Source organism: Podarcis raffonei, chromosome 4 (assembly GCF_027172205.1).
Source record: "Podarcis raffonei isolate rPodRaf1 chromosome 4, rPodRaf1.pri, whole genome shotgun sequence".
NCBI classification, from domain to species: domain Eukaryota; kingdom Metazoa; phylum Chordata; class Lepidosauria; order Squamata; family Lacertidae; genus Podarcis; species Podarcis raffonei.
In genome coordinates, this window is record NC_070605.1 from 75,099,893 (window position 1) to 75,123,927 (window position 24,035).

Here is a 24,035-nt window from a genome sequence, read left to right on the forward strand (position 1 = left end):
TCTCATTTGTCTGGTGTATTTGCTAAGGAGAACAGGTGTGCTGCTCTGCTTTATACTACTTCATTTGATGGTTATGCATGTAATTAGTGAAGTCCAGTCTGCACAAGCAATTTAGATTGGGCTTTGCAATTAATTCCACAGCAACGTAGCCATTTCACTGCTAAATATGGCCCTGGTTCCTTTTTCCTTTTCCCTTGATTTTCCATTGCTTCTTTTGCCACTGGCCATGTCTGCTTCAATTAAAAACAAAGGGCATCTCTTTCTCCCTCCCTCCCTCCTCCCCCCCAACCCCAATTGTTACCAGGTGACGGAGCAAACGACGTCAGTATGATCCAAGTAGCTGATGTTGGTGTGGGGATCTCGGGGCCAGAAGGCATGCAGGTACCGTATGCAGACCGAGAAGCCACCCCGGGAAAGAGTCGGGTCCATATGTTTTCCATATGTCCACTTGCATCTCGTTGCCCCGTTGTGCTGCAGCAAGACGCTTTGCGACAGCCGCTGCAGATTTCCGAGGTCTCGTGAGCTGCCTGCCCCAAGGTGGGCCAGCTGGGCTTTGCAAAAGTTACTTTAGCAGAGCTTACGTTTGCGCAGCTTCACCTTTCGGCTAAGTTTCCTTTATAAAACTGTAAAACATCTGAAATACTTTTTAAATAGTTCTCTTAATTTTTTCCCTCAATTGCCATGTACAGTGGTACCTCTGGATACGTACGGGATCTGTTCCGGAGCCCTATTCGCATCCAGAGCAGAACGCAATCCGCATCTGCGCAGGTCACAATTCGCTGCGCATGCACGTGATGTCATTTTGAGCGTCTGCGCATGCGTGAGCAGTGAAACCCGGAAGTAATGCGTTCCGTTACTTCCGGGTCACTGCGGAGTGTAACCTGAAAACGCTCAACCTGAAGCGACTTTAACCCGAGGTATGACTACCTTGAATGTTCTGTTTTCCCTTAATTACTGCCTTTTGCTCTTGACCTCTGTTCCTGTCTCCTAGAGTCATCATTCAGTACAGTTGTCTTAATTTTGTACAACTAAGAGCACAACCAGATGGCGGTATTTTTGGAGATTGGTAGCACTGCTTTATCACGCCTGAGCCCTTAAGTAGAGAGGCGCTTCAGACTCTTGCAGGTGCCCCCTCCCCCCCGCAAAAGCATCAGGGGCCACACAATGTAAGAAGCTGTCTGACAGACAGAATGTGAAGCTTTTCCCATGGTTGTATTTATACCATGGAAAGGGCTTGCCCTGTTTCGTTTCTGCCTGCCACACAACTGTTAAAGGCAGAAGAGACCCACTCTCCTCCATTGCTAACCCTAAGCCATGCAAAGAATTCAGTGAGTAAATAGCAGCAGCAAAAATTAGGAAATGATGTGTTAATATGCAGTGGTACCTCGGGTTAAGTACTTAATTCGTTCCGGAGGTCCATTCTTAACCTGAAACTGTTCTTAACCTGAAGCACCACTTTAGCTAATGGGGCCTCCTGCTGCTGCAGCGCCACCGGAGCACAATTTCTGTTCTCATCCTGAAGCAAAGTTCTTAACCCCAGGTACTATTTCTGGGTTAGTGGAGTCTGTAACCTGAAGCGTATATAACCCGAGGTACCACTGTATTCTGAAATGAGAAATATTGAAAATGGACATCTGTGACCATATAAGGTATAACATTCACTGGCAAGATGAAGTGAGGAGACGCTGGAAATAAACACACACCTCAAGCCTTGATAAGCAACAACAAAGATTCTCTGAGCATGTGCAGTTTTCTGCCTTAAAAACATACTTTATCCACCATTGGGTTTTTTGCTCATTCTCTGCTCTGCCTTTGGCCAGCCAGTAACTCCCAGCCTAATCTACCTCACTTGGCTGTTGTGAAGTTCTAAAAGGGATATTAAAATGGCTGCAAAAAAAGAACTTAGTCTTTATATCATAGGCATCAGGTTTTATTTCCTTTAACCACAGAGATGCAATTTTGTTGTGTAAAGGGCCATGTTTTCTCATCCACGAACCTAAAACTAAGAGCTTGTTTATACCTTTTCTTGGAGGCTTACCTCACAAGAGAGGCCTCGGATGCCATAAATGCAGAGAAATCTTGAGAAAAGAGCAGCTTTTTCCATCATCTCACTAAATATTTATTTTATCACCAAGTATCGTCTTGGCTTCCATAAGTGTTGGTTTTATGAATGGGAATTATTAAATAGTGGTTTGTGCCACATGCCGTTGTTCCTATGAAATGTGGAAGGAAATTGAGTCTGTCAGGGCGTTCAAATAGCTTTCTCCTCTCCTCTCTCTCCCTGATCAGAAATAGACCTAAAGGGGGTGGGGGGGGGAATGCAGTCAGGCAATTTTGTGGAAATACTAAAGTAAACACGTTTGCATTTTCATTCCATTATGTAGAAAGATTGAAGAACAGAGAAATGGGAAAACTAACGGACAGTCTTCTAATATTTATAAACAGCCAGTTAAATGCATTGTTCATGGCCAGCCATTCTTGGCCACCCCTTCGATTTGTCAGGCAGATTCCTGGCGCGTTGCTTGGGGTGGCTGGCTGGCTGATGCCAATAGGTGCCGAGGGTCAGAGAAGGACCATTGCTCCAATGTGAACGCCAGCTTTGGGAAACTGATCAGTCATCTTCCCCATCTCCCTCCAGTAGGGGTGGGGGGGGTGATCAGAGTCTGTGAGTGGAATATGACTGAGAGAGAGAAATGGAAGGGATGGAGGATCTGGAGGCATCTTAGAGAGCAGTTACCTCCCCTTGGGGGATCTGGTGTGGGGCAGTGAACATAAGAACTGAGCAGCTGTCCGCTGAGTCTAGCCAGTGGCCCCTCTAGTCCAACATCTGTTCTTCCACTAGCAAGCTAGATGCCTATGGTTAGCCCAAAAGCAGGAGCTGAGCAGAACAGGGCCCTCCCCATTTGTGATTCCCAGCAACTGACATTCAGAAGCACACTGTCCTGACAGTGGAGGCGGAACATGGACATTGTGCCTAGTATTCATGGTGGCTTTGTCCTCCATGAATTTAACTAAACCTCTTATTGGTGGACATCACTGCCACTTGTGAGGGGCGGATTCCATGGTGTAACTAGGTGCTCTGGGGTTCTACTGCACTTATGCTTACATAAACACATGTATCCTTACTTCCTGTGAGCCCAGAAATCCCAATGAAATGGGAAGCGCTGCAGAATATATCAAGCAATGAATGTTCCAGCGACATCCACCGTAGCAGTTCTCAGTGGAGTCAGTTGCATAAGAATAAGTCTTTGAGTAATAAGATATTGAAAGATTGACAAATCAGCCTTGGAGCACTTTAGTAAGCTGATCAGAGAACATTTCCTCCCTTTTGTGAATATCTGTGTTCCCAGCATTATTTCATTCATATATATTCATTCATTCATAAAATTGTTCAAGTAACATCTGCAGAAGGATAATGTCAACTCTTCTTGCCTTGAAGGCTGTGATGGCAAGTGACTTCGCAATCCCAAAGTTCCGGCACTTGGAAAAACTCTTGCTTGTGCATGGCCATTGGTGTTACTCACGGCTCGCCAACATGGTGCTGTATTTCTTCTACAAAAACGCAGTAAGTGTGTGTTAGCTTTGTAGCCTGAACATGTTTCCGGATTGTACTTAGGAGTGCCTTTTCACTTATGCCATCTGCTGAGAAAATGGCGACGCTTTTGATTTTTGCTTTGACCTGTTAATCGTGACTCGTGCTTGCAGAACCTTGCATGCACAACATACAGAAACTTCTTTTGGAGCCATATTCTGCCATGAATGGGGAGGGTGCAAAGCACAACATCCTGCCAAAATAGGGGAGGTCAGGAAGATGTTACTCCGGTGCTCCAGAATCTATGTTGACTTCATATAGCGGGGATGGGGAACCTATGACCCTCCAGATATTGTTGCACTCCAAGTCCCATCGGCCACAGCCAGAATGGCTGATGGTCAGGAATGATGGGGATTGTAGTCCAGCTAATCTTGGAGGACCACAGGTTCCTCCATTCTATCCTAGAGCTTTCTAGGAACAATTCACTTTGCTGGTTCTGGACTATAGTCACCGAAATGGCTTGGACCCAAGTATATGAGAGATGTGTTCAGTTGCACTCCATATAAGCAGCCCAAATGCTTATGTTGAGCCAAACCATGGCTTAGCACAAATCAGCAAACATGCAGGCTCCTGGAAATTTTGTCCTATGGTTTGCAGCTTGCCTTGAGAGAGATGAAACATGAGCCAAGGTTTGGACTGGACCCAGACCATGGTTTAGCAAAGCAGCCACAGTATCCTCCATAGGAGCCTGCACATTTCCTTGTTTTGTACTAAGCCATGGTTTGCCATATTGTTAACATGAGAAGGAGGTGCCGTGTTGCTTGTGATGGTGAAATCTTGAGGAGAACAATCTGTGCATCAGGCAGTCATACAGAGGAACGGTGACGCAGCATGTCTATCAAAAAAGAGGAAGGAGAAGGAGAGATGGAGGAGGAGATAAAGATCAGGGTTTGGGGATTAGGATCTTGTGATGGGAAATGGGAAGCAGTCGGATTGCGAATTAGTGATGTGGCAGCTGGAGAGAAAAAGTGACAGACAGCATGGGAGACAACGTATTCTCCCGACGCCTCTTGGTGGGCAAGGGGATGTTGTGTACATAGGTATTTATCATCTGCAGGCCTTTCAGGGTAGTAGGTGTTCTCCCTTTCAGAAGCCCAACTCCGTAGCCTTCTGCAGAGAGAGCAGATGCCATAGTTCCACATTATCCCTTTATTTTAGGAGTTTTCATCTGGCAGCACTTGTTAAAATGCAGATGGCTGGCATTTACAGGAATAGCAGACCCTGCTGTGTGACAGGAATCACGTGCCGAAGAATCAGTCTGTGTAAATTTGATAACAAGAATAAGACTTGCTACTTAGGGATAAGTTACGGAGCAGGGTTGGCAGGCTTGAGGCTTGCCTAAATCTCCTCCTCAAGGTCCACCAGCCAGAATCATTCACAGCGTTGCAAGTTAGGGCAATATTCAATAATCTATCAGAATATAATAGTATAAGCAAATAATAATTAATCAGTTTACAGTTGTCAATTACAATAAAGAATTACAATATGATGAAATTCCTGGCCTCTGAGGTTGACCTTTAAAAGAACTGCTCTTAACATAATTCCTGGAATACTGGGGTCACCAAAAGCACTGAGCCTCCAGCAGATGGGGCTGACAAAATGATTTTGCAGGCTCTGTCTCAGCCTGTTCATCACCTGTATGAAGTCCTACAGCCCAGAGAGCAGGTGCCTCTGCAATTTGCACACATTTGGATTTGAGGAAGAGAGGGGGAAAACAATCATGCAGTTCAGTTTTGCATTTATTGTATGAGTTCCTGATATGGTTTGCTCAGAGGCTGCCTATAAATTAAACATAAAGCTTTCAGAATCGTCCTGTCCTGAAGATCCCTCAGAGAGCAATTCAAGTTTCAATAGTTCTTCTTCTTCTTGTTTTTAATGAGAATTCCTAAGGCAGAAAGGCTGGAACAAGTTTGCGTTGGAGTAGCATCTTTGAAGCCAACAGAACTACTCAGAGAAAATTGTTAAGATGACTGCACTAGTGGTATCTGACCAGGGCAGCCTTTATATTTCTTGCTTGTATAGCCCGCATTGTAAAAATGGAAACACGGCAGATGCACTCACAGAAATGCACATTTCAGATGCCCTGTAATTATAAATTATTTGTAATAAGCCTCTCTGAATAATACAAGAGCAGAAGCACTTGTAGCATCAGCAATTTTCTGTAGAAATTGTGCAGCTGGTTTCCTGCACAGGACTGGGGTCGGGTGGGAGTTGCACTGGTCAGAGGACCCCCCCTTAGTGTGTCAAGCATCCAAACATTGGGCACCCAGGCTCCATCTAGTCAAGACCTCCGGGTATAGAGCAGTATATAAATTCAGTAAATAAAACAATAATAAATAAATAATCCATAGAATTTCACCCTCAGCATGTTGGCGTTTATGCATGTGATAAGCCATATGATATTCAGTACGTTGACTCCCAAGCTTGCTAAAGGGGTAGGGATGGCTGGCATGGTCCTGATCCCCCTTTAAATATGTGCAACAGAATGGGGGCTTGGGTTCTGAGTTTGCAGCCATTAGGAGCAGTCGTGTTTAGCTGCTCACTCTGAAATCACAAGCCACCAGCCTCGTGAAAGATCAAAAGCCTGTTGCGGGGACCTGAAGAATAGAAATGCATGGCAACAATTCAAGTGTTATAGAGCAGGAGTTGGGGGCCCTGTGGCCCTCTGGGTATCAATGAACTCCATCTCCCATCAGCCCCAGCTAGTATGGCCAATGGGCAGGGACAACTGGAGTTGTAGTCCTGCAATACCTGGAGGGCACCAGGTTTCTCACCCCTGATGTAGAAGGATTTGGGTTCAGATAAGACTTTATCTGGTTCCCAGTTTTCCTGCCCAGTTGGTTCAGTGGGGTGAAGTGGAGAGTAGACACGAGTCTCGGAGGAAGCTTCCCACATGACCATTGCTGGAGGGAGAACTGATTCTAAAAACTTTTGTGTTGTCTTTGAACTCAGTTACCCAAAGCAACCACAAGGATATCTAAAATCAGGTCAGGGTTGGGTGAGAACTGGACAGCCTTTGTGCGATTTGCATGGGAAGTGAGCTTTGCACAGCCCCATTGTTGGTCTCTGAACTTCTACACAACCCACACATAGGCTGGTTTGGAGAAGCTGGGATGGAAGGCGGGGTGGTTTTAAAGTGCCACTGTTTATTTTTATTTATTTTATTTTATTGCAAATGTAGCAGAACTCAGTGTACTCTCTTTTGTAATCTAAATCCTTTTCCATTTTGGTTTCTGGGACATCTGCCTGCAGAGTTACCACTTTACAGGGAGGGATGAGAAATTATTTTTGCTACCTATATGCATACAGTTTCTCTCCCTCTCTGAGTAGATTAAACTATTGTTAAGCTGGCTCTATTCCTTTTGTTCAAAGAAAGTCCAGGCACAGAGATGGGGCCTCTTTTCTGGCAGCCCAAAAAGAGAGTTAATATATCCAAAAAGTTATAGAATGATGTTATGCTTGCAAGTCCCGAAGGTTGCATATGGTTAATGTGTGTGTGTCCCCCCCTTTATTTTTCCCCGTCAAAGATGTTTGTAGCTCTTCTCTTCTGGTTCCAGTTCTACTGCGGGTTTTCCGGGTCTTCGATGATAGATCAGTGGTACCTGATCTTCTTCAACTTGTTATTCTCATCCCTTCCCCAACTGATAGTTGGAGTGCTTGATAAAGACGTACCAGCAGATATCTTAATTGCTGTGCCTCAGCTCTACAAAAGTGGTCAGAACATGGAGGTAAGGGGTGGGCTGGCGGACCTTGCCTTTCCTATATGACCCTAACATCTCACAGTGGGAGATTGAAACTGGCCGGTCGACCTTCACTAAATATTTAAGTCATAATAAGCGTTGCTAAGGAAGTTTGAAAAAATTGCTTGAGCTGTGTAAAGAGCACAGCCTGTCAGAGAGTTCTCTGTATAAAACACCGTGTGACATTTTCCCAAGAAAAGCTGTTTGGAGAATACAGGCAAGAGTGAAAGATATTGTGGGTTCCTCTGAAGAGGAATGCTAAGGAGCCAGATTAGGTTGGGATCAGGACGTTGTTTGTAGATTTCAAGAGCAGGAAAGCACAACGTAAAGGCAGGTGAAGAGTCATGAACACCTCATTCCCCAGCCCCAATAACTATGAAACTTCATCTTTAAAGATAATGAGCTGGATCCAGATTAAGTCAGCTGAACCTTGTTCCCATTGAAATCCGGTTCCCATTGAAATCCATGGGGCTCATGGCTTGTCTTCCAGTTCACTTAGTCTGGATCCGACACGTCCTTTGGCGAGTTGATATTGTTGTCAGTAACTACAGCCTTGAACAAAAGTAGAGTCATGTTCAGGAACCTGATGGTCAGGCCAGATCAGGAGGCAAGAGGTAAAAAGTGTAGCTTCAAAGGTTGTGCATTGTGGGAATATCTGGAGGGCTATGGATGGAAGTGAATCTGTTCAAGCTCACCCCATGACAGGCTGGCTTGGAAAATAAGGTGAATCACTTCCAATAAGATTAGTGGGAGGGATTACGTCTGAGCCAATCAGACTTTCATCAGTCACCCAGCCTCCCCTAATCCCTCCCTCTCCCCCCCACTTCCCTTTCAACCCCAGCCAGGGGGCAGAAGAGACAGCATGACTCCATGTGTGGTGCAGCCACATGATTCTCATGAAGACTCAAGGCCTTTTCCCTCCCAAGGAGTACAGTAGCTCTTTGAGGGAAATGTTGGGCAGGTTGGAGGCTGAGAGTGGATAAGTTGTAAGAAGGAAAAAAGGCTTTTTGGGGTGGGAGCTGATGAGCTAGGTAAGAGGGAAGGTGGATTTAAGGCTCGGTTGGGGGGATAAGCACAGAATTTAATCTGAGGCAGAGAAGAACTGGAGGTCTTGTAATGATCACTTTTTAACTGACGCCCTCAGAGCTTATATGTGGACATGATCTCAGAGACTTTCGCAGGCGTCTCTAGATGGACTTGACTGGGACAGAAATCCCCAACTTGAGCTGCTCTGTGCCTTTTTGCAGTTGATTTTTAAAAAACAGAAAAACATACAAATTCTGTCTTATCGGATTCAAAGCTTTCACTTCCTCCTTTTTTTTTTCATTGCAGGAGTACCAGCCACATATGTTTTGGATGAATATGATCGATGCTCTCTACCAAAGCCTGGTTTGCTTTTTCATCCCATACTTCGTAAGTTACCAGTTGTAGACATGCTGAAGCTCTGTGTGTGTGTTCTCTTGCCCCCTTCCTACCAGCTGCATTCACCATCACGTGCTGGGAGAGCCCATTCTGCCCACATCCCTGGCTTCACTGCGTTCCCATGTGCTCAGAAGATGAACTTCTGCAGCAGGAAGTCTGCTCAACTTGTGGAGTTTGAAACTCTTGTTTCCAGCAAGAATACCCACTGAAAAGTGTATGCCCAGAGACAGAATGTATGTGTGAATGTGGCAAATAACATGTTGTGAGTCATGACTTCTTTATGGAGCACATCTTTGGTGACAATCTCAGGCTTGCCTCTGTGTAGCATATGAAAATGCCTTAAGCTTTTCAAATGTGTTGTCCTCTTAGTTGGCCAAATTAAGGTGACATAATAACAAAGCGTTGAAGGAAGAATGGAGACCATGGATGGACTGTCTATCAAAGCATTACCCATACATGAAGTTGCGGGCAGTATTTGAAATTTAAGCAGTGGGTTACTGAAAGAACTAACGATAGTGTCAGGGACTGGGCAGAGGAGGAGAAAGAGTGGGGGAGACCGTCTCCCCATCCTGACCCTTCCAGGGAGGAGGAAGAGGAAGACAGTTTAGATTTACAACAGGGGTTTGAGGGAGGTCACAGCTCAGAGGCAGATGAGGGGGGAAGTTGGGAAATCATGGGAGAGCCAGAGCAACACCTGGCTGGCATGTTGTCATTAGAAAGCATTCCAGACCCCCCATCTCCAAGAACCTGGCAGGCCTTAAAAGTAGGAGAGCAAAGAGCTCGAAGACAGAGGGCACTTAGTGGCACCCTTAGAGGAGATGATGACGAATGAGGAAGTGGGAGAGAAGGAAGCGTGGAAATTCACTCAGGGCAACACCATTATCCAAGAGGCTGGGTTCTATAGCCTCTCTCTGTAAAGTTTGAAATAAAAAAGGACTGTAAGAAACTTTTCCTTGTCTTTATACTTTCCTGAGCAACCAGCCAGGAGCCATTGACAACGACCTGACAGAAAGTGAAGTTTAGATAATAAAAGCATAAGTGTGGTAAAACAGTTAATAATAATAATAATAATAAACAACTCATCAGGAAAGGAGGGAGAAGAAGAAACTTTGTGCTTTTTAAAAAATATGGTATATGACGATAAACATTTAGGAATATTTTTGGAGATTTAATAAAATTGGCATAGAATGAGCTTTTCAAATACAATGAGCATGTTTATTTGTTGCATGTTTTTAAACAACCAAATTTGTCTAATCCCCATTTTACGTTTTCAGACGTATTATGATTCAGATGTGGACATATTCTCCTGGGGAACTCCAGTCACTACCATTGCTCTCTTCACCATAATATTGCATTTGGCTATTGAAACCAGAACCTGGGTAAGTTGCCTAACCAAGCACAGCATAGCGGTCTGCTCTCTTTGCCTTACCTGTCACTCTTGCTACGCATCTTCCAGGGTCTCTCTATTTTGCTGGTTTTATTAGCAGCTCCAACAGAGAGCGGCTTGAGACTGTAGTGTAGCAGTTTTATATGTTCCATTTAAATAACGCTGCATTGAATTTTCCCCTGACCAGAATGCTTTCTGTACATTCACAAGAGGAGAGCAGGTCAGCTGCCGGGTTCTTTCTTGGGACTTTCTTCTTGACCTTGAGCAAATATTTCTGCATCTCACACAGAACAGGCCCAGTTCAAACAGCTGGCTTATCCAACTGCCATCCTTTTGAAGCATTCAGTTTTGCAGGCAGAAAGCATCTTCAGGTAGGGCCGGGAATGACTTCTGCCAAAAACCCTGGAGAGAACCACTATCCCAACAGGGGGAGGGGGTCTGACTCAATGTAATGTTTTTTGTTTGTTTGTTTGTTTGTTTGTTTGTTTGTTTGTTTGTTTGTTTGTTTTTGCAAGATTCATACACCGCTTGTTTGTAAGGAAACCTCTAAGGGGTTTACGAAAAGGATAAAACAATAAATTAAAAAATATAATCAGTGGAAAAACCGTTTGGAACATTAAAAGAAATAATTAGAATCAACAATAAACTCAAAACTATATTAAAACACAGGTCAGCATTCTGCATATCTCGGTGGACTTGCCTAAATAAGAATGTTTTTAGCAGGTGCCCTGGTAAAGGTAAAGGACCCCTGGAAGGTTAAGTCCAGTCAAAGGTGACTATGGGGTTGCAGCGCTCATCTCGCTTTCAGGCCGAGGGAGCCGGCGTTTGTCCACAGACAGCTTTCCGAGTCATGTGGCCAGCATGACTAAACCGCTTCCGACACAACAGAACACAGTGACGGAAACCAGAGTGCGCAGAAACGCCATTTACCTTCCCACTGCAGTGGTACCTATTTATCTACACACACTGGTGTGCTTTCAAACTGCTAGGTTGGCAGGAGCTAGAAAAGAGCAATGGGAGCTCACTTCGTCACGGGGATTCAAACCACCAACCTTCTGATCGGCAAGCCCAAGAGGCTTGGCACCTGCCTGATCAGAGAATCATAGAACTGGAAGGGAACCCAACGGCCATCTAGTCTGACCCCCTGCAATGATGTCAACAGGCAGGGAGTTCCAGAGTATGGGAGCTGCCACACTAAAAGATCCATTTCTTTCAAATGCAGAATGAGTACTAAGTGGTGCCTGTAAAAGGCATTCAAAGCAATCAAGTGGGGATACACAGGGTATGGCAATCTAGCAAGTGAACCGGTGCTAACTGAACTGGCTTTACGTATATACTAATAGTAACACCTTGAATTTGGCCTGGTAGCAAATATGCAGCAAATCAGTCCAGGTCTCTGCGAAGAGGTGTTATATCCCAACCGGGTCCTGCCGGCAATTGTGCCACAGCATTCTGCACTCGCTGCAGCTTCCAGATCAAGGGAAGCCCCACAGAGCACACTGCAGTAATTTAATCTTCTAGTAACCAATGCTTGAACTCCTGTTCAGTTGTTAAGGAGAAATAGTGATGATATCAGCATACCTCCTAATGACCACTGTCACCACTTCTTCATTTGCTTTACACAGGCCAAATTGGTGGTTAGAGCTCTCCTTTTACCCCTTTAAGGGTAGATCTCAAACATTTGAGTTTATTGAGCAACACCCAATCTGCTCCGGCTGTGCATATTGATGTGTGTATAAACGAAACAGAATTATCCCAAATGTGGGAAGGAATGTGCTATTTTATTATCATCTGATTGTGGTGTGGAATGGGAGGGTAGACAGACAGGGAACCTCTGCTGTTCAGTGAGGAAAAATCTTTGTTGCTTGCTAGTATTTGCCTGGCCAAGCCTGAAGCAGCTGTCCAGGTTGTAGTATAAACTTGTCACTAGTATTCCTCCCCTCACACAAACACACCCTCTTGGGTCTTCTTTTATAGTTTGTTCCAATCTTATCTGTTCCTTCCTTCAGTTATTATTTTCCCTCTTCTGGGACTAACTGCCTGTTCATTTTTGAGGGATAAGAACCTTCCAAATGGAGCAGTCATGAAACTCTCTTGCTGCGAGCCATTGGTGTCTAGGACCACAGTTTTGTGTGTTGGTGCTATTTATTCCATTTATGAATCACTTCCTGTTAAAACATCCTGAAGCTATTTCAGTGCTGCTACTGCGGCAGCTACATTGCCAGGTAACATATTGCTTGGTTGGAATTAGGAATTGGGAAAACAAATTCCCATCAAGTTTTGCGGAGCTATTGTATATTGTTTACAATCTGTAGTGATACACAGTACAGATTCCTGAACTGAGTCGTACGTTTCAGCTCCTGAACGCCGAAAACCCAGAAGTAAATGCTTCCGTTTTCGAACGTTTTTTGGAACACGAACGTGCGATGCGGCTTCCGCTAAGTGCAAGAAGCTCTTGCAACCGATGAGAAGCCGTGCCTCAGTTTTCAAACATTTCAGAAGCCAGACAGGCTTCTGGAATGGATTACGTTTGAGAACCGAGGCACCACCGTATCCCCAAGTTCTGTTCCCTGGAACTGTTTCATGAGGATACCATGGTCAATGGTAACAAAAGCCCAGAGATAGATAAAAAAGCAGCTTCTCATGTCCTAATTTCCATCGCATCAAATTTATAACCTCCCAACTCCTTTTCACCCTGTATATGAAGGAAACTAATTGCAATCCATGGCTTAGTGTTGCATTCAGAGCAGGAATTATGGTTTGTTTCATTCCAGCAAACCATGATCAGATATAATTGCTAAGACAGGGTGTGTTTCTTCTAAGTCAGGCATAGGCAAATTCGGCCCTCCAGATGTTTTGGGACTACAACTCCCATCATCCCTGACCACTGGTCCTGTTACCTAGGGATGGTGGGAGTTGTAGTCCCAAAACATCTGGAGGGCCAGGTTTGCCTATTGCCTGCTCTAAGTGCAAGCTAGGAGGAGAGGACCAGACACAATTTCCCTGTGTACAGCAAACCATGGTTTATCATGACATGGGAGCGTAGCCATTGTGAAAATCCTTTGCCATGTTGTTCAGCATTCTGGAATTGCACATTAATTTTGAGGATGTTTCTCTTTTTAGACTTGGCTGCATTTGTCATCTTGTGTCTTCAGCGTTGCTTTGTTCTTCATTGTTGCTCTCCTTTACAACGCGTCTTGCCCAATATGTTACCCACCATCCAATCCCTACTGGACCATGGAAAAGCTGATGGGAGATCCTATGTTTTATCTGACTTGCTTCATAACACCTGCTGTTGCTTTGCTTCCGAGGTAAAGTATTTCCCCCCCTTCTTCTTCTGTATATTTGTTAGTGGACAGACCTCGTTTTCATTCTTTTGTGAAGATATTGCTAAGCTGCAGGCATGTGCATATGCAGAAATAATCAAAATGTGTCCTAGAGCTGTCAAGCCCAAATGAATCAATAGTTTTGTTTTGTTTTTAGCCGTTGGCCATAACAAATATATGAAATGAATATCAAATAGATCACAATAAAGCAGATTTGTGAACAGATAAATAAAAACCCTACCTAAATTCACATAACAAAAGACACTATGTGTTAATATGTTTTAAGAGATGTGTGCAGATTCTTATGTACAGTGGTACCTTGGTTCTCAAACTTAATCTGTTCCAGGAGTCCATTCGACTCCTGAAACAGTTTGAAAACCAAGGCGTGGCTTCCAATTGGCTGCAGGAGCTTCCTGCACTCAAGCAGAAGCAGCATTGGACGTTCGGCTTCTGAAAAAGGTTCACAAACCGGAACACTTACTTCTGGGTTTGTGGTGTTCAGAAGCCGATTCGTTTGACACATAAGTCGTTCGAGAACCAGGGTACCACTGTATAATAGAAATGAACTATGGGGAGAGATTGGGTCATGCCCACTGCCTCCACTACCAAGAAGGCCCTCTGCCTGGTTCTCTGTAACCTAACAATGAGGGAACCGCCAGAAGGCCCTCGGCACTGGACCTTAGTGTCCGGGCTGAACGATGGGGGTGGAGACGCTCCTTCAGGTATACTGGGCTGAGGCCGTTTAGGACTTTAAAGGTCAGCACCAACACTTTGAATTGTGCTTGGAAACATACTGGGAGCCAATGTAGGTCTTTCAGGACCGGTGTAATATGGTCTCGGCGGCCATTCCCAGTCTGGCTGCCGCATTCTGGATTAGATGTAGTTTCCGGGTCACCTTCAAAGGTAGCCCCACGTAGAACACATTGCAGTAGTCCAAGCAGGAGATAACTAGAGCATGCACCACTCTGGCAAGACAGTCCACGGGTAGGACAGCTGCCCTGGACACAGAATTGACCTGCGCCTCCATGGACAGCTGTGAGTCCAGAATGACTCCCAGGCTGCGCACCTGGTCCTTCAGGGGCACAGTTACCCCATTCAGAACCAGGAGTGCATCGAAAAGTGCCCAGCCATTTCTCCCTAGTATTATGATGACAAAGACGGGAACACCAGAAAGTAGTTGATGGAGGAAGGGTCTCACCTTCTCCATTCTCAAAGGAGAAACCTTTCGTCAAATGGCATTCTAGCCGAGCATCCCAGCAGCACCGTTCAGACAAAGTGTACTCGGGACAGTGTTCTTTTGGTACATTCTCTTTTCTCAGTTCAATGACTTATTTGGTCCTTTGTGGCCCTTTTCATCTCCCTGGCAGGTTCCTGTACAGAACCCTTCAAGGGACTGTCTTTCCCACCCAGCTTCAGCTCGGCCGCCAGTTGTCCAAGATGCCCCCAGATGCTCGCAACCAGCTTTTAAACAGATGGCACACCAAGAAGGAGGCCGGTCCCCACAAATACACCTGCGCTCATTACTCTCCCGAAACCCCGCATTCCCTCCTCGGCGACTCTTTAAAAGCTTGTTGCCAAAACAGTCCCTCCAGGTTATCTCAGCAAGGGAAAGAACAAGCTAAACAACCAAAGACCATACCCACCACAGGGTTAAACCCCCCTGCTCCCCCTCTTGGTGCTCAGCTATATGAGGGGGACGGGTGTTTTCTGTCGGCTCGCAGTCAAGAGGAAACACCTTTGGGTTTTCACAAAGGCACCTCAGAGCTGGAGCCGAACTTAGTAGATGAGACATTCCAAAAGAACTCGACAGCAGACCAGGCGGACTTCAGCTTGTTGAACTGGATCACATCGACTTCATTGTTCAACGGCATTGAGAGAGAACTGCCATGGTTATCGAGCAGTTTACAAAATGGAAGGTGGGACAATGCAGCTCCCGGCGGCTGCGGTTCTCAGGACCTCAAAGGCTCGGCGGAGCAGGCCTCAACCTGTTTCCAGGAAGAAGGGGGGAAAGCGTCCGGTAGCTTCTTCCATACAGAACCTCTTGAGTCCACTTGTTTATGACATAGGCGTTGTAGCGCATACAGTCGTACCTTGGAAGTTGAATGGAATGCGTTCCGGAAGTCCGTTCAACTTCCAAAAAGTTTGGAAACCAAAGTGCGACTTCTGATCGGCTGCAAGAAGCTCCTGTGGCCAATCGGAAGCCACAGAAGCTCCATAGGACGTTCGGGTTCCAAAGAGTGTTCACAAACCGGAACACTCACTTCTGGGTTTGTAGTGTTCAGGAGCCAAAACGTCTGAGTACCAAGGCGTTTGGGATCCAAGTTACGACTGTATTTTCTATTTGCACAAGAGTATAGTATTGCTCTGTTTCCAAGGCTGGAACAGAAAGTCAAGGTACATAGTTTTATTTTGAAAGGATGTTTAAGCACAACATGTTGAAAAGAAAAGCTTTATATACAAAGAAAAAAATCCATATATGTATTTATTTTTCATCTCATTTTATACAAATGCAATATGTTTTTTATTTTTATTTGCTTCTCTTCTGTTATGGGCTCCTGTTATGTACCAGGTGGCAGCTGTTGGATTTCTACCAACAAGTGAATGTGGTCACCATTGGTTCAGCCATCCAGGGCAGGGGAAATCCTATATTGACTTAATAAAAATTGAGCATCCCCCATCGAGTTTCTTTGGGGAAGGCAGTAAGGGATGTCTGCATGGAACCAAAGAGCTAGGAAATCCATCAGAAACAAAAACCTCTTGTGTACAATGTTATACTGCCAAGGACATAGCAATATTGAAAATTTACAGGTGTGGCCCTCCTTCCTCCATTTTTTAAATATTTCAACCATAGCAGTTTGTGTATTGTGACAAAATAAGAAATAAATGAAGATCTATCTTGCAAAGATGTTTTCCTCTCTTCCGTCGGTGAAGGTACAGTTCTTTGTTTAAAGTCTGGGCCATTTGCAGTGAGAGTTGGAAGGGACCACAAGGGTCATCTAGTCCAACCCTCTGCAATGCAGGAATCTTTTGCTGAACCTGGGGCTCAAACCCACAACCCTGAGTTTCAGAGTCTTGTGCTCTACCAACTATGACCCTTGAAAGAAGATATAATATGCTAGGGAAATTGTGGGACTTGTGCTAGAGGTACATAAATACATACATACTATAGTTAAATACCAGCTCAAGGTGGCTTACAACAGGAAAAAAATTACATAATATAACAAAAATAATAATAAACAATAAAAAGCACACAACCAAATTGAACTATCTCTGCATTAAATTTAAAATAAAGATACCAATAAAGTTCTAAAATATACAAAAATGGTATCATTAGCAGCAGCAGCCACCCCCAAACCGCACCCAACTGTCAGCTGAAGGGTGGAGGTTCAGGGTACAATCCTGCAGGGAGTGTGTCAAAGTTGGCCCACAGGTGGGGGGGGGAGATAAATATCTGCCCTCCCCCAAACCTAAAAGGTTCCCCAGCCCTGACTAAGGTAAAAAGGTAAAGGATTCCTGGAGGGTTAAGTCCAGTCAAAGGCGACTATGGGGTTGTGGCGCTCTTCTTGCTTTCAGGCTGAGGGAGTTGGCGTTTGTCCACAGACAGCTTTCTGGGTCATGTGGCCAGCATGACTTAACCGCTTCTGGCACAACGGAACACTGCAACGGAAACCAGAATGCACAGGAAAGCCGTTTACCTTCCCACCTCAGCAGTACCTACTAGCACTGGCGTGCTTTCGAACTGCTGGGTTGGCAGAAGGTAGGACAGCAACAGGAGCTCACCCCGTTGCGGGGATTCGAACTACCGACCCTCCGATCGCCAAGCCCAAGAGGCTCAGTGGTTTAGACCACAGCACCACCTGACTTAATAGGGAGTGGAAACCCATACTGAGCAGCCTAAACTTCTATCTGGGTGGATGTCCCACCCACCAACAGCCTCTTCATCTTGCTAGGACTGAGCTTTCAGTTATTGGCACTTATCCAGTCAATTACTGCTCCCTGACACCAGTTCAGCACTTCCAGTGTCTCACCTAATAGAGATGTAAATGAGAAGCAGATTTGGATGTCATCGGCATACTGATGGCACCTCCTCGCTCCAGCTCCTGAGATGACCTCACTCAGCAGCTTGAGATCAAGTTTCAGTGATGAAAATGAATTCAGGTCTTGTCTTGGATGCATGGTTATTATTTTGTTTTTATCCTATCATGTTTGAGGGCTGAAAATGGGTAAAGGCATTTTAAGGAGGGAAGCACAGTAAAACAGACCACCGAATGAAAATAAATAAGTGATTTAGCATAAAAGACTGACATATAGTATTATTTGTCTGATTTGGCAGAGAGACATTAACAGTGTGATCCTATGTGTGCTTACTCATAAGTAAGTGCCACTTACTTCAGTGGGGCTTACTCCTAAGTAAGCATGCATAGTACTACATCCTTGGTGATTCAGAAGTGCTAAGGTGTAGATTCTCCATAGTATCTGTGAGGAACTGGAGACAGTTCAGAATTTTCCCAGAATTGAAAGAGGCCATGTTGCAGCTTTGGATGAACTCAGAAGAACTTGGTGATTTGGAAATAAACACTTCAAAGGAGATCAAGCCTGTTGAGGACATTTGCTGTCAGGTTTTGGTTTCATCCGGAACATTTGTTGTTGTTGGGCTGTAACTTCTACCAGCTCCCACTGGGTCAGATCTTAGTGCCATGAAAAGTCGTGGCCAAATTCCCACAGATGTCTTTAAGGATTGCTCATGTCGTTTAGGATTGCACATTCGACATGCGGTGGCAGGATGTGCTCTGACAAGCCATGTGGACTCTGCAGCCTCAAGGGCTTGGTTCAGCGCCAGAGTATTCTGCAACTCTTCCACTAGAGTTAGCTATCAAGCTGGGCTCTAGAATTAAGATTGTTCCTGGGTTGAACAACATGCAGCCATGAAGATAAACTGCCAGAATCATAAAAAAGAACCCATTTTCTTCTTCAAATCATAGAATTGTAGTGTTGGAAGGGACCTCAAAGGGCTGGGACAACCCAGTCAGATGTGTGGGGTACAAATAATAAAATCATTATAATCTAGTCCAAACCCTGTAATGCAGGAATCAAAACCCTTTTTTGACCCTTGTCATCTTGCAACATATTCATTGGAATAATGCAACCTCTTCTATCCATTTCCAATGATGCCTAAGACAGGACTGGTGGTTGCTGCAATGCAGCAACATATGACAAGCCACAGGTTCCCCATCCCTGCTCTCCCTAATGGGCTTTATACAGATATTCGTAGCCTGAGGACTGGGCTTCCTATGGAACTGCGCTTTCTCTCTTTTTTGACATATGTAAACTCTTCTCAAAAGAACTGAGTTCAGGTCCAAGCAGTGCTTCCTGTTTCCAGCAGAAACTGGCTGTGCAAAAGTGCTAATTGGCTAGCCCCCCACCCATGGCAATAATAAAGCTATTCCCTCTCCCTAGCCTACCCTCAGGTTTTTCAAATTAACATAATTGATTGATATTTTTTTTTAAGTATCTGGTGACAATTTTTATAACTAATAAATAAGCTAGGTGCCTGAATATATGTAATGAATATATGGCTGAATATATGTAATGTCCAAAGCCAGCCTGAATAGAGGCATCATTCCATGCTGGACCTGAATTTCAATCTGAGGTAAATGTGTCAATACAAAAGAAAAAGTTGCCAGAAAGCTGAGCTTGCAGACCCTCCTATTTTCCAGGAACAGTCCCAGATTTACAGAAGCCATCCCAGTTTCTGATTTGATCCCAGAATGTCCCGCTTTTCCTTTGGAGGTTCCTATTTTCATCAGAGAAATGTTGGAGGGTATGGAGTTATGCAACCCGCGAGCCAAGGAGATCAACCATTAGAAGACATCTGAAGGCAGCCCTGAATCGGGAAGTTTTTAAAGATTTAATGTTTTATTATGTTTTTGTATATGTTGGAAGCTGCCTAAATTGTTGTTGTTGTTGTTGTTGTTGTTGTTGTTGTTGTTGTTGAATAGGATGTCCCTATTTTCATCAGAGAGATATTGGAGGGAATGAGTTTGCCTCCGCAAACACAGCACAAACACACCAATTCCTGTGTTTGTAGTTTCTATCATGATCTTTATCACGAGATTTACAAGTTAATTCCCAACAGTGAAATCCTGCGTTGCTGTTTGAGTATGAACGGATGAAACGGGTAAAGTCAGCAAAAGCTGCTTCCCTCCCTCTCTCCCTCCCTCCCATCCACCCACCTTGCTCATATTCTTGCCTGTTTTTAGGCTTTTAAATCCTCTGGCTTAATCATGGTTTATCGCTCTAATTTTCCTCCCACACGTCCCCAACCGCAGTCCCACTGGTTGAAAATCTATTAGGTAACTGAATTGTCTGCTCTTCAAGTCACTATTGGAAATGTAGCGCTGATGTGCAATAGGCAGTGGGGATTTTAGCTTAATTAAAAATGATTCCAACAGTCACCAGCACTTTTACACAAGACTGATTAAGGGTTTTTTTGTGGCTCTTGGTGGTCATCAATATGAGTCCTATTCTTAGTGCATGGCAGATTTTAAAAGTCTCACAGTATTTGCTGGGGGGGGTAGGGGGGTTGTATTTCCTAACCTCTTGCCCAGCAGTCCTATCCATTACCCAAAATGAGATGTTCCAAAAAAACCAACAAAACCTCAGTAAGCTATTGTTGTCTGCCTGTTACAGCCTCCAGAGCTGCGATTAGGGAGTGGACTGTTGCCTCACAGGCCTAATGGATAACTTTTCCTGCTAAGCCTGAGGTGCAAGGTGCACTTATGGCTTAAACTATTTTATTTTTTTCAGAACCCCAATACTATCTGGGTATCACATTCTTCAGCTACACACCTGCCATAGCAACGACACAGAGTAGGCAGCAATTGAAAAGTTCAAGGTACAATGCAATTTGATGCCATGGCAGCAAATAAAATATTATCCTTCCCTCCCTCCCTTTCCCCCTGCAGACCCCAACACCCCTAAATCCATTCCAGATTATTTCCCCCAAGCCTATGTAGTGGATTTGCTAGGAGACCCTTATTTCCCTCAGCTCCCAGACTCTCCTGGGAAGAGAGGCTGATTGTTAAACCACTCTGGGAACTATAGTTCTGTGAGGAGAATGTGATCTCTCACCACCCTTAACAAACAGTTGCCAGGGTTCTTTGGAGGAAGACGGGACTGTTTAAAGGGGTGAGGTGCTGCTTTAAATGTCTAGTGCTATTCCGGCCTTAGTCTGTATGAACTAGTATAGCTTTACATCCTGTATTCAAGGAATAGCACCCAAGCATTGTTGATCTCTCATATCAAGATTGATGTTCACAGGTGTATACACCCAAAACCAGGGGGTTTCAGTCCCTTTCACATTGCTGGTTCTGAAATACCAAAACAGGGACATATGTTTCCAAACCCCAGTGAACTACTAGAACGACATTGCACAAAGTGACTGTGGAGGCCAATTCTGGACCCACACGTCCTTTCACAGTGGGGACATAGGTTTCCAGGCGGGAGTTGATCACGGTGTGGATTTGCCAGGCATGCCTTCCTCTCAGCACGTTTCTCCCTTCCGTCCTCAGTTTGAGCATCTACAAAGCCCATGACACCTTTGGTAAAGGCTGTTCTCCAATTGGAGCACTCGCAGGCCAGTGTTTCCCAGTTGTTCGTGTTTATACCACTTTTTTTAAGAGTTGCCTTGAGAGAGTCTTTAAACCCCTTTTGTTGACCACTAGCATTACACTTTGCATTTTTAAGTTCAGAATAGAGTAGTTGCTTTGGAAGACGATAATCAGGCATCCAAAAACATGACCAATCCAACGAAGTTGATGTCAAAGAATCATTGCTTCGACACTGGTGATCTTTGCTTCTTCCGATACACTGGCATTAGTTCGCTTGTCTTCCCAAGTGATGTGCAAAATATATTATCTCCAGTATAACAGTGCCGGAGTAGGATGACCCATTAAACAGCTTTCACTAGATTAAAACTACTGAGGCAAATGAAATTTCCGGTCAAAATAAAAATGAGAAAACAGAATAAATTTTCCAGAGCGAAAATGGAGGAATCGAATCTTTGCGAAATAATTGTTTTCTTCTTTGAGGCCTGTACTCCTGAGCTCAGAGGTCAGCAGGATATATACATTGCTGCAAAGGAAGACTTGATCAAATAGTAGCCCAGGCAGTACCTTCCAGAGCTTGAGTACTACAATTCCCATCAAGCCTAGCCAGCACAGCCAACAATTAGGGATGTTCGTATTTGTAGTCTACAAGGTCTAGAGGGCACCAGGTTGGCTACCAAGGGTCTTTTAATTTGTGCTGATGGATGAACTTCACATGTGTCGTTTAGGTTATGTAGACCAGACAGACATTAATAGCAAGTGAAACACTTAGGATTGGATTACTATAGGCCCTTTTATGACTGCGACAAGCTCCCCCCCCCCCCCGGAACGGCTTGAGAATTCACGAGTTATGCTCTTCCTTGGGATATGCATCCCGTAGGCAGTGTGATTAACTACTTACATGTGAAATCCTGGCTTAGTAGAAATCAGTGGCAAACCCCCCACTGACTTCAGCCCGATGCTGAGTTTTCATTTCGTTAAGTTTATGGCTATGCCATTAGCAAGAAAATCTACACAGCAATTACAAAAGCTGGCAGGTAATTAATCTTAAAAAAAAAATCCATGTGTTGACAATGGGTGGGAGGTAGTGGATGGCACACCATGGAGACAAAGAGATCGCCATGTGGGCTAGTGCCATGTAAACACCACAGTGTGAGATTCTGAATGCCGAATAAAGCTTTCTGAGAATCTCGGCTTCATAGAATCATAGAATTGCAGAGTTGGAAGGGACCCTGAGGTTCATCTAGTCCAACCCCCCACAATGTAGGGATATGCAGTTGTCCCATAACCTGCAACCTTGGCGTTATCAGCACCATGCTCTAACTAACGGAGTATCAGGCCTAGTAAGCCTCCATTTGTAAAAAGACAGCAAGTTTCTAGCTGTTATTATTAGAGAGAAATGTCTACTGAAACAGGATTTCCACTGGTCAGGGGCAGCATTTCAACGGCCTACATATCTGCTTGTCCTTACTTTGTTTCAAAAACATACCACAAAAAAACAGGGGTTTTCTTTAAGGCTGAGGTGGGGGGCATACAAATGTTACTTCTCAATTTATATGAACATAAATATTTGGTGCATTTATTCCCAGAATGAAAGCTCTTTCTGGTAAGCATTTAAAATATTGACATAAACTTCAGAACGTGGATGTTTGTTGTAGATGTTTTCACTCCCCTCCATGGGTATCGGAGAGATTTCCCTCCCGGCCTCCATCGGATACACTTGTTTACACCTCTGCAAAATGGTTGACAAATTGCATTATTCTCACTTGGCGAGTCTTGAGGCCTACATTACATTGGTGAACACCAGGAACAAGACTGTGGAGACTGAAGCTCATTACTAATTTAGCACGTAAATGAAAAATTGCCAGCTCTTGAGGTAGAAGAGAGAGGAGCACCGCACTGCCTTTGGTGCAGGCTCTTGTTGGTTTGGTGTGTTTTTTTGCTGCTTTGTGTTGCATGGTTGGTTCCCTCAGGGCTGCATTCCAGGAGCATTTCAAATATCTCACATGGACCTCTGTATCACTATAATGTGACACAATCTGCTGAATTGATCATTGCGTACCCTCCAACATTTCTCTGATGAAAATAGGGACGTCCCAACATGTCTCTGAAGAAAATAGGGACACCCTAAGTGGGACTTTTCAGAGGGAAAGGCCTAAGTCAGAAGCCCCCGCAAAGTCAAGTGCAAAATAACAAGGAACTGGAGAATGAAGTTATCATGTCTGCATATACTGGCTGATATTATTATTATTATTATTATTATTATTATTATTATTATTACTGCTGCTGCTAATGATATGAGTGTTTTGGACAACAATGTCTGAATTTCCAACTTGCAGACATGTACTCCAGGCGCCATGATAGCCTCGTGAGGGAGTGACTCAGTGAGTCATTTAGAATCTCAGAATTGTAGTGTTGGAAGGGACCCAAGGGTCATCTAGTCCAACCCCCTGCGATGCAGGAATCTCAACGAAAGCATCCATGATTTGGGCACAGGCTTTGGTTTCCAAAGAGATGGTCTGGGGAAAGTTTGCTCTGAACTGGTTAAATGTTTGATTATGCAAACAAAACAAAACAGCCAGACTAGAAGCTAACCAATACGCTGCTACCCTAAGATGAATGGTCCTTTTCCGCCTGAGGGCCATGTGAGACCCTTCTGGAGGCCATATGCCAGCGGTGAGTGGGACCAGGGGCAGAAAAGCAAATGGAGCAACGAATAGAAATGTGGCCTTTATATTGTAAGCTGGTTTCTACTCACACTGACACCCTTTTCTGACCTCTAAACAGGCAAGCAAGAGACCTCAGCAGACACATTTCAGCCAGGCAAAAACCCTCAAGGAAGGCGGGAAGGGAGCCCAGAGAAGGGTTGTGGATTGTGAAGAGGGGTTATGCCATGGGAAGAAATCCCAATAAAAAGGCTGGGAGAGATGGACTTGCCTCCTGGCCCTGCGGTTGCCCGCC

General features: G+C 44.5%; 1 protein-coding gene across 3 annotated transcripts in view; it reads left to right on the forward strand.

The window, feature by feature from the left end:
* The window catches only part of ATP10A (ATPase phospholipid transporting 10A (putative)), a 150,006-nt gene extending 133,636 nt beyond the window's left edge, over window positions 1-16,370 (forward strand). For all 3 annotated transcript variants that reach the window (XM_053384120.1, XM_053384117.1, XM_053384118.1), the window contains 7 exons: window positions 305-381; window positions 3,440-3,565; window positions 7,120-7,320; window positions 8,665-8,745; window positions 10,029-10,133; window positions 13,265-13,452; window positions 14,835-16,370. In XM_053384120.1, the coding sequence (XP_053240095.1) occupies window positions 305-381; window positions 3,440-3,565; window positions 7,120-7,320; window positions 8,665-8,745; window positions 10,029-10,133; window positions 13,265-13,452; window positions 14,835-15,528 (1,472 nt within the window). In that variant the 3' untranslated portion in view covers window positions 15,529-16,370. The remainder of the gene's footprint in view (window positions 1-304; window positions 382-3,439; window positions 3,566-7,119; window positions 7,321-8,664; window positions 8,746-10,028; window positions 10,134-13,264; window positions 13,453-14,834) is intronic.
* Window positions 16,371-24,035: the final 7,665 nt, after the last annotated feature.